Source organism: Salminus brasiliensis, chromosome 17, assembly GCF_030463535.1.
Source record: "Salminus brasiliensis chromosome 17, fSalBra1.hap2, whole genome shotgun sequence".
Lineage (NCBI taxonomy): Eukaryota > Metazoa > Chordata > Actinopteri > Characiformes > Bryconidae > Salminus > Salminus brasiliensis.
The window spans coordinates 32,627,610-32,643,006 of record NC_132894.1 but is presented as its reverse complement, the minus strand read 5'-3'; the positions used below and the strand labels follow the sequence as shown (position 1 = coordinate 32,643,006).

At 41.9% G+C, this 15,397-nt stretch overlaps 1 protein-coding gene across 1 annotated transcript in view; it reads left to right on the top strand.

Moving 5' to 3' along the window:
* The window catches only part of nid1a (nidogen 1a), a 34,724-nt gene extending 20,481 nt beyond the window's left edge, over positions 1–14,243 (top strand). Inside the window, exons 10-20 of the mRNA XM_072660722.1 lie at positions 853–981; positions 1,911–2,054; positions 4,178–4,303; positions 6,921–7,154; positions 7,554–7,726; positions 8,606–8,732; positions 9,558–9,729; positions 9,875–10,032; positions 11,138–11,261; positions 12,457–12,569; positions 13,430–14,243. Of these exons, the coding sequence (XP_072516823.1) occupies positions 853–981; positions 1,911–2,054; positions 4,178–4,303; positions 6,921–7,154; positions 7,554–7,726; positions 8,606–8,732; positions 9,558–9,729; positions 9,875–10,032; positions 11,138–11,261; positions 12,457–12,569; positions 13,430–13,551 (1,622 nt within the window). The 3' untranslated portion in view covers positions 13,552–14,243. The remainder of the gene's footprint in view (positions 1–852; positions 982–1,910; positions 2,055–4,177; positions 4,304–6,920; positions 7,155–7,553; positions 7,727–8,605; positions 8,733–9,557; positions 9,730–9,874; positions 10,033–11,137; positions 11,262–12,456; positions 12,570–13,429) is intronic.
* Positions 14,244–15,397: the final 1,154 nt, after the last annotated feature.

Sequence of the window (15,397 nt, the reverse complement as noted above, 5' to 3'; positions counted from 1 at the left end):
CATGCTGCTAGCCATGGGCTGCCGAGGGCCCGAGAGAGCACAGTTGGCCATGCTTTCTTTAGGGTGGGTAGATGGCACGCTCTTCTCACATTGCTGGCCATCACTGGCGTCTGCGGGCTGGTGCGTCAAAGCCGGGTATCGGGCCCGTTGGTTGCCCGATGATGTTGCATCGGCGACAGTTAAAAAAATTAGAAGCTTGGAGGGGGGCGTGTGTTGGTCCGCCCTCACTAGTGTCAGGAGGGGGAGAGTACGGTCCGAATTGGGGTGAAAAAAATGGGTGAAAAACCAGATACAATTTATTATATATATAAATAAATAAATAAATGTAGGTATTGCAAGAGGTTTAATAAAATAAAGGAAACTCCTTCAGAGGCTACTAGTGGTTCATGCTGGAATGAATGGGCTGGAGTTATTTGGGGATATACACTTGCAAACCTTATCCCCCAAGGTTAGGGTAAGGATAGCTCTCCACCCTTTATCTTTTTCGAAATCCTTCTCCGTTCACAATTGCGCAGTCTTTCAAGTCAGCCTGTGGCAGGAAAATGCTGGACGGTTGGTCAGAGACCTTCTATGATTTCTATCTTCAAAGGCCTTCGCTTTAATCTGGCAGATCAGCCAAACTTGCTACATTTGGAGAATACAGCGTTTACTGTATCGCTGAGGAGCTGCAAACACAGATTAAAGCTCTTAAGCAGTCTGATTGGAGTATCCCAATACCTGGGTTTGGCATGTGTGTGGAGTTTACACTGCGGGAACATGTTGAGTTGATTGTTGAGCACATGGCTCTTATTCACTTCTATGAGAAGAATGAGTTGCTGTGTAATAACTTTCTCATTAATATTTGTCTCTTAGATATCGATGAATGTAGGGACACTCCTCAGATCTGTGGACCTCATACAATCTGTAACAATCAGCCCGGGACCTTCCGCTGTGAGTGTATGGAGGGCTTCCAGTTCGCCAGCGATGGACATACCTGTGTCCGTAAGTGGAGAGCTTTGTGTGGAGCTTAATGAGAGTATTATTCCATTTTACCAACATAAATGAACCGGAACTATAAAAACAGTTCGGTACTGTTGCTGTGCTGTACTTTTTGCATGGAATTATGTAATTACACAGTAATGTAGTGAATTATATCTGCATTTGATTCTCGGCCTGTATCTACAATTTCAGCATCAATGGTCTCATTTCTTAGAGAGAGAGAGAGAGAGAGAGAGAAAGAGAGAGATAAAAAGATAGATCGATAAAGAGATAGAGAGAGAGAGAGAGAAAGAGAGAGAGATAGATCGAAAGAGAGATAGATAGATAGATAAGGAGAGAGAGACAGGGAGAGAGAGAGAGAGAGAGAGATAGAGAGACAGAGATAGAGAGAGAGAAAGAGAAAAAGAGAGATAGATAGAGAGAGAGTGACAGGGAGAGAGATAGAGAGATCGATAGAGATAGATAGATAGAGAGAGAGAGAGAGAGAAAAAGATAGATCGATAGAGAGATAGAGACAGGGAGAGAGAGAGAAAGAAAGAGAGAGAGAGATTGATAGAGAGATAGATAGAGAGAGAGAGAGAGAAAGAAAGAGAGAAAAACGATAGATCGATAGAGAGATAGAGAAAGAGAGAGAGAGAGATAGAGAAAGAGAGAGAGAGAGAGAGATTGATAGAGAGAGATAGATAGATAGAGAGAGAGAGAGAAAGAGAGAGAGAGAGATAGATCGATAGAGAGATAGATAGAGAGAGAGAGACAGGAAGAGAGAGAGATAGAGAGAGAGAGAGAGAGATAGAGAGAGATGAGCTGAATTGGTACAGTTGGTGAACAAGGTCCACTGATTGTGGATTCACCACGAGGGACCTGGGACAGTTAAGAACATTAGGAAAAGCAGATTACAGTTGATTGTTGTTTTTTTTATCTTGTCTCTGCAGAAGTGGCCCTTCCCATCGATCACTGCCAGAGAGGGAGTCACGACTGCGACGTTCCAGAGCGAGCGCGATGCAGCTACACTGGGGCGTCCTCCTACATCTGCTCCTGTCTGCCAGGCTTCCTCGGAAACGGCAGGACCTGTCAGGGTAGGGTGTCCTATTAACAGCTGATTCTCTGGTGGAGTTTACTGCCTATTTTGTACGGATGCTATAAGGCTAATGTAGTCTTTAGGTGAAGGAACATTCAGATCACAAGACTTCAGACCAATCTGAGGTGTTCTAGTGGACTTGAGTATCTGGTTTTCTGACACTCTTAAAAAATAAAGGTGCTACAAATGGGTCTTTGGGCGATGCCATAGAAGAACCACTTTTGGTTCCTTAAAGAAGCATGTTTGTGATAGAGAGGTCCAAAGCCTTTTTACCCTTGAAGTGAAGGCTGTTTGACCAGTATGACCAAGCATGACCAAGCAAGACCAGCTTGGTGATGTTGATCATGCTGGTCGACCACCTTGGTCTTGCTTGGTCATGCTTGGTCATACTGGTTAACTAGCTTGGTAAAACAGCTTGACCAACATCATCAATCTGGTTGACCAGCATGTCCAAGCTGGACGACCAGCATGATGAAACTTTACCAAAATCAAATGCATCATACACTATGCTGCTCAAGAGCTGGTTAACCAGCTTAGGGTATGTTTTTGCCGGGCTGACAAGCTGTTCAACCACCTTGACCACCAAAGACCAGCTTAGACCAGCCTAAGACCATCCATCCCGGTCATGCTGCTAGCCATTGGCAGCCGAGGCCCCGAGAGTGGGTGGGTAAATGGCGCTCTCCCACCCACATTGCTTTGTTGTGGTGCTGCCCTTCACTGGTGTCTGGCGGCTGGTGCATTGAAGACGGGTATGCGGCGCTTCCTTCCAGGTGTGTTGGTTGCCCGGAAGTTCGGAAAATGAGTGGCATGACGGAGGGGGTTGCCCTCACTAGTTTCGGGGGCATTGCGTGCGATGTGGGGGGTATGTACGGGTGGAGTAATTGGCGGTCCAAATTGGGGAGAAAATGGTGAAATATCTGATGGGTGGGTGAAATTACTGCAAAGCATAATATCACAATACTTCCATATATTGATATTTTTGTACACCCCTAATAGGTATTCTGTCTGTGTAAGGCTAGACTGGGGAATTTCCATGACTTGTTAGCCTCATTAGCCTCAAAGTTCCAGTTCAAAACTAAAGCAAGTGTGTCAGGAGGTCTGGTCTGGATTAGTCCTTTTCATTCAGTCATGGGAAGACCTTGTGTTGGCGTCTCGATGAACTCTGTCCATATCAGCCAGCTAACTCACTGTCCAGAAGCATGAGGAGCTGTACGTGGTATGCACCCCCCCGCTCCAGTCCTCAGGGGAGGGGAAGTGTAGTGTACGGGACAGGAAATGCTCAGACCACAGGCTCCACAGATGTGCTTAGCTTCTACTACCCCCCCCCCTTCCCCCATTGGCCCCTTCCCCCACTCCTGCTTTTGTAATAACTACTTTTGGAGAGATCCCAAAGTAAATTCCTGTAACTGTGTTGAAATCATTTTTCTGAGGCTGTCTGACTGGTTTCCTTCGTATTGCTTTGCATCATGTTTGTGGCGCAGCGTCTCTGTTGTAGCGAAACCTCATATCTTCAGGATGCTGACACAATTAGAAACACATTCTTAACTATAATGTGAAATATATACAGCACTGAGCAGATGTTTCAGACACCTAGGCTCTGAGCTGTAGAGGGTTCTTCACTGTGGGAGCTCCTGATCTCATCAGAACTGATAAAGCAGGTGAACATGAATCCAGTAAAAAGGAGAAACAAGAGCTTCTCATTCTGAAGAAAGAAAGTAGTGAGATCTTATCGGTGAGCTAGTCTGAAGAACAGAGCTCGGTTCCTGCAGGTTTCTCCTGGACACCCCCCCCCCCCAGTCCAGTCCAGCCAGCACAGCGTGGAGGATGTGTTCAACTCCATCAGCAGCAGCAGCAGCAGCAGCTCACCTGATTTACCATCATTAAGCCCTGATTTACCACCAAACCAGGTGTTGATCTGAGCAGAACTCTAAATAATACTAGACTCCATGAGGAGATCTCTGGAGATGTTCTAATGATGAACACAGTGCGCTGTATTTCCATTTAAAGAGATGTATTAGGCTCAGACTCGGACTCTGATGAAGTCATTACTTTATAATTACTAATAATTACTTTAATTATTTCACAGTTGTCTTTTTTTCTCTCTTTGTCTGTGCTTCATAGATATTGACGAGTGTCAGACTGCCCGTTGCCATAGAGATGCCGTGTGCCACAACACAGAGGGCTCCTTTACCTGCCAGTGCCGCCCAGGTTTCCATGGCGATGGCTTCACCTGCACATCTATATCAGGTAGGTACTCAGTCACCAAGGAACATGTCGTAGTCTGGAGGCTTTAAGTGCGATGTGGACGTGGACGTCCGAAAGGAAATAATTTGGTCCAAGTCAGGAGGTTAAGTGAGTACGCTGATTACAGGCGTAAACAAACGTAAACAAAAGATAACATCATGTAAACAGCAGTGAATCATGGGTACTTGTGACTGTGAATGAGTGCGAGAGGAACACACTGGGCTTCCTGTGAGCCTGGGCTGAGATAGGAATGTGTGTCCGAGGGTGGAGGAAGGACACAAGCACACTCCTTCCGGTTCTGATTTGAATCGGGTTCATTTGAATGGTGTTTCAGTGTTTTGAAGGTGTGTGAACACACTCATACATCCCTTCTCATCTCTATATGCCTCTGGCTTCATGACCAGGGATGTAAATGTCTGACCTCCATGTCTGACCAGGGGTGTAAATGTCTGACCTCGGTACAATTTGATTAGGATTGTTATCCTAATCGCCTCCTTGAATCAGCTTGATTTCACACATAGACATTCCCTTTTAATTGGATCAGATAAATAATTGCATTGGTGCAAAGGTTTGGGTACAGATTCAGTAACACCAACATTGGTAGAAATCACTACTTGCAGCTGTTACTCTTTTTTTCAGTTCTTGTAGTTGGAATTGAACCCCACCCTTCACTGCTGAAGGCCTCTAGTTCTTTGGGATTGGGGCCAATCCACAAATTCTCTGTGATGTTTAGGTCAGGAGTATGTTTTGGATCACGGCCCTGTTGTAGAAGCCAACCTCTTGACAGTTTTTTTTACACATGCATTCAGGATTTGCTGGTACTTTGTGGAGTCCTCATCCCTTACAATATTGCCAGTGCCACTGGCAGAAACACAACCCTGAAGCATGATAGATGCTTCACAGTTGGCAAGGTGTTCTTTTCATTAAGGTGTTCTTTTCTTTTTTCTACCAAAAAAAGTGCCCAAAGACTTCTGTGTTGACTCCATCGTCCCATAGTGCTGTGTTTCCACAACCTCATCTGGCTTCCAGATGTTTTGTGATGGAATCACTGAAGTTTCTTTCTTATGGCTCCTCCATGAAGATGATGTGGACCAGTGCACCAGACAGAGTTGACCAATGCAATGGTGCAATTTTTCTGTGTGTATGAAATTGATAATATGTATCTCAGACTGGCTTCCTCCAGCTTTTTTGTGATGTCACAGAAATCAACTCATTTGCATAAATAAACCTATTCTGGCAACAGCAGTTCAGCCCCACTCAATCAAACTAAATTTAGTGTTTAATCACAGAATGATTTTTGTATTAAAATAATACAGGATGCTCAATCATAAGAGAAGTCATTTACATATGTCTTAAAGTTATAAAACCATCTGTTTAGTTCTAAGAGGTAAAGAGCGGTTTGTGTAAATGCACTCATGACTATTTTTGATACCTAAACCCACATTATGACGGAGGTTTCCTCCTTCAGGGAGGGAAATGTGGGATGTGGGCTCTTTTAACTGCAGATGTGGCCCTCTGGTCACTGAGAAAGAACTTGTTTACTTTAAGCAAAAAAATCTTTTGTCCTAATTTCAGGGCAGGTATGTCACACGACGCCTTGCCTTAATGATAGTTCCCTTTGTCTGACATTTGATTGGATTGAACCCCTCACCCCTGCAACACTGCTACTGCACTGCCTCTGCATATGATGTGATTTATGATTTAGTAGTAGTAAGTCGATGAAGCAACTCTGAAATATATACGATTAGTTGACAGTAATAATGTAAAAGGCTAATTACAGTGTAGTTGCTGTATTGTCATTTAATTATTTATTTTTCTTATATATATTTATTATATATCAGTCTTATATATTAATATATTTAGTTATTAGATTTTTTTTTGAGCAGTGGGTGTTTATTTACTTTCAGAATATATTAATTTATATATATATTTGCTTCAATATTATTTATTTATTTATTTATCTTCATTTTATTTTGTATAGAATTACTTATATATTAATATATATATATAGAGATATATAATTATTATATATAATTTTTTACCTATATATTAATATTTGTATTTATTTTTTCCATTTATTTATGTATTTCTTTATTTGTCATTTTATTTTGTATACAATTTCTTATATAATTAATATGTATACATTTATACTTATATATGAATATTATTTATTTCTTTATTTGTCATTTTATTTTGTATAGAATTGCATATCTTCATATAGAATAGAATCAGTTTTTACCTATATATTAATATTTGTATTTATTAGATTTATATTCTGAGCAGTATTTTTTACATTTACAGCCGAAATTCATTTTTTCTTCTTTAAATAATATTTAAGAATATTTATTCTTTCCATTTATGTATTTAATTAATTACCATAAATATTTATTTCCACACATTGTTTTTAGATGTGGTTTTAGAGAATTTGCATGAGTGTTGATGATTGTGGCTGGACCACTGGTTGAACCACTGAGAGCCTGGGGTCCCATGCCTGTGTCTACTTCACCATATTCCACATCCCTAAATCTGCTCGCCAGCCCCCGTCGAGTTCTAATTAATTCAGTGTGTCATTTGGGCCTCCTCTCTGCACCTGTTCCTCAGCTGTTTTCACTCGTTTCAGACCGTGAGAAGACAGCCTGTGAGCTGCACAGAGAGTCCGTGCAGGACGCCACATCAGGAGGATACGGCATCTTCCGCCCACGGCCTGCGGTGGGTCAGTACGTCCCCACCTGTGACCCCTATGGAGAGTACGAGCCCACACAGTGCCACAGCGGCACTGGTCAGTGCTGGTGTGTGGACCGCAGTGGGCAGGAAATCCCTGGAACCAGAAGTGGACCAGGCAACAGACCCACATGTAAGCACAGACTGATGAGTATACACTGTCCTATCAGCCGTAACATTAAAACCACCTGCCTGATATTGTGAAGGTCACACATGTACTGCCAAAACAGCTCTGAACCGTCGAGGCATGGACTCCAGCAGATTGTGAGCCGGGTCCTCATAGAACATTACCTGCTGTCGGTTCAGTGGTTGTCCCTCCTTGGAGAACCTTTGATGGGTACTGACCCTTGCATACCAGGAACATTCCACAAGACCTGCCTCTAGATCATTGGTTTAGAGGTTAAATTGGGGTTAGCAAAAACAAGGGATCCTTGTTAAACTGCAGTGCTACTTCAGAGCTTGGGATGATCTTAATAATTAATACTTACGCCATTATTGATGCCCAGGATGTTTTTTTTCTGTCTGCCTCTAGGTTTGGACCATAATGTGTCTCCTACCGTGTTTGGCCCCACGCCCAGCCCTGTTGTGAGTCCAGTTTCTCCAGGAGTTAACCTCCTATTTGCCCAGAGCGGCAAAATCGAACACATCCCCCTGGACGGCAACAGCATGATGAAAGAGGAGGCCAAGACCATGATGCATCTCCCTGTGAGTCCAAAGGCCAATGGCTTTGAGCTGTCTTCTATTTTGATTGGCTCTGTTGAGGGTTGAGGTTCATCTGCCAGTGTAGAGATCACTCTTTGTCAGGTCTGAGGCCTTCAGTGTTTTGCAGTGATCTCTACTGATGCCTAAAGAAGGATAAGAGATGGATAGTCCAGCAGTAATCAACTTTTATCTGTGTCACGAAGAACTTTCTCAAGGAATGGCCATCATCCAGGTGCCAAAATAAATTATAAGGAAAAAATAGACATGAGACACACTCAGGCGTCACAGAGACTCCCAACCAAGAATGCATAGTTTGAGGCTTGAAGAAAGGTGTAAAGGTAATAAGGCAATCTGAATGGGATGAAAAGTTATAGGAGTATGGTGTGGCTTCTGGTCCTGCTTGGTGTTAATTATGGAAAGGGTCAAGAGGAAATCTAATATCTGGTCTTCATGACGCACAAAGCATTTTCCTCCTTTTCACTCATTTTGTGGATTTTCTCTCCCTTGATTTTGCAACACCCACTCAGAAATGCCTTAGATTCCTCTCAAACAGTCGCACGATTCTTCGGCTAGACACTTGCCATGTGCCCAGCTTCTACTGTGGTCACCTCAGAATAGCCAATGAGTTACACAGCTGCACATTATGCCTCTGAAACTCTTGAACAATACCCTTGTTTTGAAACGTGTGTCTGTGGATGGGTGGTGGTAGTGGTGGTGGTGGTGGTGGTGGTGGTGTGTGTGTGGGAGGGGGGGTCCTAAAGCAACTTGAGGAGTCTAGACAGTTGTTTTGTCTCAAAACCATTTGAGTAAACATGACTAATGGGGGTTTGCAGTGGAAATGGATAATGTGGGTTCTGACGCGGATGGAAATGTGTTCTGCAGGATAGAGTGGTGATTGCAGTGGCCTACGACTGTGTGGACAAGATGGTGTACTGGTCAGACATCACACAGCCGTCCATCAGCAGGGCCAGCATGCAGGGAGGACAGCCTACAGCCATCATCACAAAAGGTGACCCTACAGCCTCAAGCAGTATCAAGCTCAGTTAGATCCTAAAGGTTTTCATCCTTAGCTCAACTGTAGTGGAACTAAGGAATGGACGCGTACAGCAATGTGCGAACTGCCCATCTAAATCACATGCTTGCCTCAAACCACATCAGATGGACTTGCTTATGTGGTTTCTGTCCATTTAGGCTTTTTTCTAAGGTAGCAATTTACAAATGGCTAAACCCCCAAATATGTTAATGTGTTAGTGTTCCCACTTTTGGTTCGAGGGAACTTTTAACCTTCAACTTTCCCCATGAAAAACCATTCAGGCTGGTTCCTGAACCACAGCTACGCTTGCTTTAATGCCCCAGTGTAGCTGTAGCACACTAGCCACATGCTAACATGCTAACAACTGACCCTACTGTCCAGGCATGAAGGGTTTCTCCAATTGCTGTGAGGATTTGATTGCGTTCAATAACAAGAGCGTTAGTGAGGTCAAGCTCACTAGCTCCACCTCAAGCTAACTAGCTAACAGTGTATGTATGTTATATTCTGTCCCAGTGTAGCACACATGCTACATGCTAACATGCTAGCATTGACCAAACTCTCATTTACAGTTCATTCGAAGTCCTTATGGGCAAGTCTGTTCACTTGGTGGCCATATTTGCAACGCCGCTGGCCATTTCCAGTCACACAAGACCAGGCATGTTAGCATGTTAGCATGTTAGCCTAAAGTAGGGCATTATTAATCTCATAAAAAAGTGGACATTGACTTCCATTAAAAGCTAAAAGGTTTTCCTGCTCTTCGTTTGGAGTAAATGAACCATCAGTGTTTCTTCATACCTACAGATTTGGGAAGTCCTGAAGGAATTGCGATTGACCACCTGTCCCGAAACATGTACTGGACTGACTCCCGCCTGGACCACATCGAGGTGTCCACGTTAGATGGACGCAACCGCCGCGTGCTCTTTGACAGAGACCTCATAAATCCACGAGCCATCATTGCTGACCCCAAGAACGGGTACACACCGATTATCATTCTTTCACTGTGTAAAAGTGGTCCCTCTGTGGGGTGAACACCCAGACACTGGACGCGTTCTGTTCAGCTGCAGCTGTGGTGGAATTCGGTAAATGACTGCTCTCTCTCTTGTTTTTCTGTGGAGCAGGCGTCTGTACTGGGCAGACTGGAACAGAGACAACCCCAAGATAGAGGTGTCCAACATGGACGGCACGGACAGGACCGTCCTCGTGAAAGATGATCTGGAGCTGCCCAACGGATTGACCTTTGACAGTCATAGCAGGCAGCTGTGCTGGGCAGATGCAGGTTAGGAATGCCACTAGATCACTCTGAGGGCAGGTTTGGGGGGGGGGGGGTGCTGTTTATTTAAATCTAGCATTTAAATATTAATGCAGAATATAATAAAATGCCTCATTACTAAAACTGGGAATAAGAATGTTACAAATTCATTTAAAATAATAATAATAAAAAAATGTGTGAATAGAAATATGATATTTAATAGGGCGTATTGTATTTTAAATATTCAAATATTTATTTTTTTAATTATTCATATTTAAATATGCAATATTGTGTAGCTGCTGACATTAAGACCCAATCAGATATAAAAAATACAATACTCAAATATTAAGGTTTTGAGCGTGTAAATACAATTATGATTATTATTCATTGTAAAGTGTCTGTTGATTATATTCAAAATATCAATATCCAAATATTTCATATTGAGTAGCTGCTGAGATTCAATTATATTATAAGAAATATAAATATATATTACAAGAAACATAACAAAATGTATAAAATATATATATATAAATATGTGTGTTTTACATTAAGTGGATATTCGGTATATTAGGTATATGGTTATAATATTATAAAATTTAAACATATGAATATTTAAAAGTGAAAAATAGTCCCAATTTTATGAGATTATTAATAATAAAATATGTGAATGTTAATAGATTACTTAACTATCAAAGTATGTAATATTGCTGATGGTATGTATAATATCATATATTTAAATATTTGAAAATATCAATGTTAATGTTTCCAAATAAAACAGTATTGAGTATTTATTGATGCCCAGACCCAGTGTGATTGCTAGTTTGTAACACCAATCCTGTTTACTTTTAACTGTCTTCAATCCTGAATATTCATAAACGGTTGGATTTTTTATAAGTGTCATGGGTTAGGAACTCTACTGTGCAGTTTCTAGTAGTCAGGGCTTAACAAAAACACAAAAAACATTTTTAACAGTTTATTAAATAAACAAAGATAGTTTTAATGGGTTAAATTTGGTTTCCTAGACCTGTTAAAACATGCTTAGAAAGACACTTCCATACCGGATCAGGTCGTTACTAAGAAAAACGCTTATGTTTAAGATCCTTCTCATCACATGTCGTTCATACTGCTGCAGGTACGCGTAAGGTGGAGTGTATCGACCCATACACTCGCCTGAGGAAGAAGGTGGTGGATGGAGTGCATTATCCCTTCTCTGTTGTCTCTTATGGAAGAAACCTCTACTACACAGACTGGAGAAGGTATAGAGGCAAAGGCTTCACAAAAGCCCAATTTCCATAATGTAAAACATCTACAGTCATGTGAAAAAATAAGGACACCCCATGAAAGCATTTGCAATTCATATTGTGACCAAAAGGTTAGGACACCCCTACATTTATTATCTATTTAAAATGTGTAAAACCAGAATCAGGTGCAGAACATCAGCTGCAGATGATCAGAACATGGTTGGAGAGGATTCTGGAGGAGCCTGTCTTATTTAAACCTCAGATGTTTAGTCTGGTCTGCTCTTGATGGTTGAAGTGAGTGGTGAAGATCACCATCATGAGCAGATCCAAAGAGCTCTCTGAGGCCTTCAGAAAGAAGGTTGTAGATACAGAGGAGTTTTGGAAGACCTTAGAACTTAGAAATTAGAATCAGACGTTCCACCATCCACTGAATCATTTACACATGGAGAACGTTTACAACAGCCAGATCAGAGCATACTAGCAAGGTCTCCGACGATCCTAAAATGTCATCAGGGGACCTGCAGGAAGCTCTTGCCACGGTTGATGTCACTGAACTACACTGAACTTTCCTAAAGTTCTGCTGGGGTCAGTATTTTAGTCTACTTATCTGCTTTAATAGCGACCTCAGTGGCCTTGTATTGTGTTTGTGGAGACCCATGAATGACCTGCAGGAACTGTCACAGTGCACCCAACAATAAGGGCAGCATGGAGCTTCTTTTATACAGTGATAGAAACATGGTAGCTCACAGAAAGCTCAAATTGATCCATTTGTCCAAATTGACCGATAAGGACACTCTGTCCACCCACTCTGGGGGCAGATGTTAATGGGTTGGACAAAAACAAAGAGATACATTGAGTTAGTGAGAGGCCATACTGTATACAACACAGCAGCATAACAGAAGAACGCTCGAGTGCCTATGAACATTCCCGCTGGTCAGCGCAGACCTCTGAGGAATTCTGTTTGACCACGCTGGAATGTGCTGCATCACTTGCCCTTTAACCTGTAGCTCAGCGTGTCCAGCCAGTTTACAATTTGTTTAGTCGGACAGTTTGATGAGAGATGGGATGCAAGATATGGTAGCGGGTGGTCTCCGCTCTGAATGTTTAAGTTACACTGACTCAGTGGAAAAGCTGCTTTATATGGTCATGGGTCTGTGGAGGCCATGTCACTGACTGTCCTTGTGTGTGTATGTGTGTTGTCTTTTCCTAGGCAAGCTGTGGTTTCTGTGGACCGTTTGGCAGAGAGAGAGGTGGACGAATTCCAGCCTCAAAAGAAATCACGAGCTTACGGCATCACCACCTCCTACCCGCAGTGCCCTGAAGGTTTGCCCTCTCTGCTTTTAATTTGTTTATCGACCTTTTCCCCAGCGGATAATACTCCGCTACAGTTACACATCTGCTATCTGTCATAAAGTAAACTTTGTCTGCAGGAAAAGCCAGTTTGTTTGACTGGGAATTGACCCAAGAATTCGTTTTGAAGTGTGAGCCAATAGAAAACGAGCGGCCGAGCTATATGCTCTTCTGTCTGGGAAAGAAAACTAAACGAACTGCTAATGCTAGCTGTTTCCTGAACTTCACATTCCCTCCAAACCACTACCCCACATATTTAGATGTATATGTGTATATGTGGCCTAAAGTGGACAATGAGCCACTTTGTTTTTTTATTGCTGACACAGATGTGCAAATGCACGTGCACAGCTTGTCTAGTCCCTGTAGTGAAGTACAGAAAATGTACAGAATACTTTCTAGAGCAGATAACAATATGAAACTGTTGACCCCAGGCGTGGACTAGAGCAGTTTGCTGTATTGTGGAACTGCTACTGGCTGCTAAATTTTCTTCAGGGTCAATGAAGTATCTATCTATCTAAAGCCCCCCAGCATTGAGCTGTGGAGCAGTGGAAGAACTGTGCTCTCTGGAATGATGGACGGTAGGGCTCCATCCAGTACTTTTGGGATGAGTTGGGGAGTTGGGGTTTGCTCTTGATGGTTAAAGTGAGTGGTGAAGATCATCATCATGGACAGATCCAAAGAGCTCTCTGAGGCCTTCAGAAAAGAGGTTGTAGATGCAGAGGAGTCTGGGAAGGGGTTTAAAAAAAAACTCAGAACATGGGGATGGGGGTGATGAGGTGGGGTGGTGATCATCATCCAACATCCTGAACAATCGCTGCGCTTTTTTTCTCCAGCGGAAGTGAACTACTGCTCAAGGAACAACGGAGGCTGCTCCCATCTGTGCCTCCCGCGACCACAGGGCTTCACCTGCCGCTGCCCCGATGTCAACGATGGCTCCTGCTTCGATAGGGAATAGAACTTCTGAGAGCAGCAGCCCAGCGAGGCAGCAGTCCCAGGTGATCTGACCAGAAAGGAGAGGGGGAAAAAGAGACGCCTGTGCCTTTAAAGATGACTCTACTTGATTCACAATGGGGGGAATGAAAATGGTATGTACGGTAATTAAGAAAAGAACCACTAAAGTGACCCCTGAACCCCACCCACCGACACTACAGACCCTACAGCCCGGGACACTGCAGACGTGGGTGCACTGCGGAAGGTTAGTGGAAGAGAGGAAGCGGCTGCTGATAAAGAGTCCCGTGTAAACTGCGAGAGGAGACGAGGAAGGAGTGAAGAGAAAGGCCACTGAAAGTATGCACTGCAGTGTGGGGGTCCGAAAGGAGGGATGGTCAGCAAAGTGGTTGGGTATAAAAAAAAAGTGTGGACCTGAAGGACCAGGGAATCCGTGAGCTGGTGCAGATGGGGTCAGAATTAGTTATTATATCACCAAAATTGTTATGGATCAGTTATAAAATTAGTAGTTAGAGCTTTATTTCACTGTATTAACTGGTTGTATTGTAGCCGTTTGTGAAAACTCCCCAGTTTAACCCACTTTCCAACAAAAACCAGTGACAGTACAGGTAAGACATGAAGGTGGCCTTGTGTTTTGTATTGTTTATATATAGATAAAATAGAGCCAGAATTTTTTTATATATATATATATATATATATATATATATATATATATATATATATATATATATATATATATGTGTGTGTATATGTATATATGTATAACACACTACACTATATACTATATATACATATAGTATATATGTATATATAGTTACAAATATGATGTATAGTAAAATATATAAATTCTACTATATTTAATATATATATATTTTACTATGTATTTTGGTGGGCAACAAGGGACTGGCGTCCAGCCCAGATTGCTGATTTACCTTATCTAACAGATCTACCAAACCTGGCAGTTTATACATATATATATATATAAATAAAATGATTATATATATGATATACGACACAATATATATGATATAACGATATATATATATAATATATATATATATATATATATATATATATATATATATACTGTAAACATATCATAGAAATAGTGTTTCATATATTTTTATTAAAGGCCACCACTTTTAAAGATTATTTTCTTATGCAATTAATCACTAGATAATCTGCAGACTACTCAATAAGTATTATAATAATTGATAATAGCAGCCCTTAAAGACATTGTTTTTTATTTTTTTGTCTTGGCATGATATCCCTGGATTAACTATGTGTGGGTCAGTGGGTCAGATGGGGTAGCATGGAGTGAATATTATCATTATATTATTTCTTTACTTAAGTAAGAAAAAAAAAATTATATATATATATTTACGAGTATTTTACATTTTGTACTGTAAATAAATGGTATAAATATAGTCATTATTTTAAATACACATTTCAGGTCAAACTGTTGATAAAGTTTACAAGCTGTAAAGCTAATCAGGGAAGACGGCTGGAGGGGCCTTGGCCCAGATACTGTCCATCTGGACCAAGCCCCCCTCCAGAGGCTACGTTGGCCCGAACCTCCCTGGCCTCATCCCGCATCCGGGGCTCCAGCCTCAGCGTTTACACATTAGATAAGGTTACCCTGCATGTGCTGTGGACGCAGCTGGAGGGAGGAGGCAGCAAACACACACACACACAAACACACAAATGTGAGAACCTTTCCATTCTGTACAGCTGTCTAATAAAAAAAACCTTTTTTAAGAGTGCGTTCTCTGTTCTTTATTTCTTTACTCATCTTTCTGCGGGGGTCGTATCGCTGTTTGGCAAGCAGCCGTTTGGATCTGCTGGTAGGACTC